Source organism: Acyrthosiphon pisum, unplaced genomic scaffold (assembly GCF_005508785.2).
Source record: "Acyrthosiphon pisum isolate AL4f unplaced genomic scaffold, pea_aphid_22Mar2018_4r6ur Scaffold_21756;HRSCAF=24783, whole genome shotgun sequence".
In the NCBI taxonomy this organism is placed as follows: Eukaryota; Metazoa; Arthropoda; class Insecta; order Hemiptera; family Aphididae; genus Acyrthosiphon; species Acyrthosiphon pisum.
The window spans coordinates 353-1,669 of NW_021771256.1; the positions used below are offsets into that span (position 1 = coordinate 353).

The window sequence follows — 1,317 nt, forward strand, 5'->3', positions numbered from 1 at the left end:
GCCGGTCCGAGGTTACTAATCGCTCTTGTTCAGAGGCGGTTCTGGGTCGTCGGCATTCGCCTTGTGGTCCATCGGGTGATTCGCAGATGCATAATATGTGCTAGGATCAAGTCCGTAAACCCTCAACCAATGATGGCTGATCTGCCTAGGTTTCGCGTCCAAGAAGCTCACCCGTTTTCCGTAGTTGGGATAGATTACGCAGGTCCCTTGCAAATGAAGGAACTTAGCCTGCGAAAGGCCCGTATCGTAAAGGTATAAATTGCTGTATTCGTCTGCATGACCACCAAAGCGGTGCACTTGGAACCAGTATCGGCCCTTTCGACCGAAGCCTTCCGATTAACGTTAGATAGATTCGTGGCTCGTCGTGGTCTGCCGTCGTCGATTTATTCGGATTGTGGTACCAATTTTGTCGGTGCAGCGAGGCAGCTGCGTCAATTAGTCAATCATCCGGATAATAGGGATCAGTTATCTGGTCATATTGCTTGCGAATGGCATTTTAATCCTCCTGGTGCTCCCCATTTTGGAGGAATTTGGGAAGCCGCCGTGAAATCGGCTAAGTCATTGCTTCTTCGAGCCATGAATTCCCAAGTTTGGACGTTAGAGGAGTTCACAACGGTGTTGTGTCGGGTAGAGGCTGCCTTGAATTCGCGTCCTCTAGTACCAGCATCATCTGATCCAAATGACTTGGAATGCTTAACACCCGGTCATTTTTTGGTTGGTTATCCTCTGATTTCGATTCCAGATCCTATGAGTACCAGTGCACAAACTGGACTGCAGACTCGCTGGAAGCTCCTCCAGCAGTCTTTCCAGTTCTTTTGGTGACGTTGGTCTCAAATATCTGAACACTCTCCAAGTTCGTGGAAAGTGGACCAAAGATAGCAACAACGTCGAAGTTGGTAATATGGTGGTAGTAAAGGTTAGCGACACCCCCCCTCTTACCTGGCCTTTAGGTAGAGTGATCGAGGTGTATCCGGGCACAGATAAGATAGTGCGGGTGGCCAAGGTTAGAACCAACCAGGGAGTGTTCAATTATAGTGACCACCACTATATCCGCTACTCCCTAGCGCGAAACAGAGAAAGTCCTTCCCCTGCTGCCTCCAATACCTTCTGTGGCTGGGAAACCTCTGGGGGAATTGACAGCGATTCCTTCCTCACTGGAATGCTGCTTTCCGAGTGGCTTGAGCAAGGCATCGGCCAAGATAGACTCGACGCCGATTCAGAAGCCGTAAACTTGCGCGCAAGGGTAACGGCTGCATGCGATTACGCACTACCCCCCCGACGAGCTCCTAGAGCGGGGAAGACCCCAGTGCACTGGTG

The 1,317-nt window shown here is 50.7% G+C and overlaps 1 protein-coding gene across 1 annotated transcript; it reads left to right on the forward strand.

The window, feature by feature from the left end:
• Nucleotides 1–276: 276 nt before the first annotated feature.
• Nucleotides 277–822, forward strand: LOC103308902. Its single transcript, XM_008183131.1, has one exon. The coding sequence runs from the start codon at nt 277–279 to the stop codon at nt 820–822; it is 546 nt and encodes a 181-aa protein (XP_008181353.1).
• Nucleotides 823–1,317: the final 495 nt, after the last annotated feature.

What these genes read in the sequence shown, in the direction of transcription:
- LOC103308902 (XM_008183131.1), top strand. Translation starts at nt 277, where the DNA reads ATGACCACCAAAGCGGTGCACTTGGAACCAGTATCGGCCCTTTCGACC.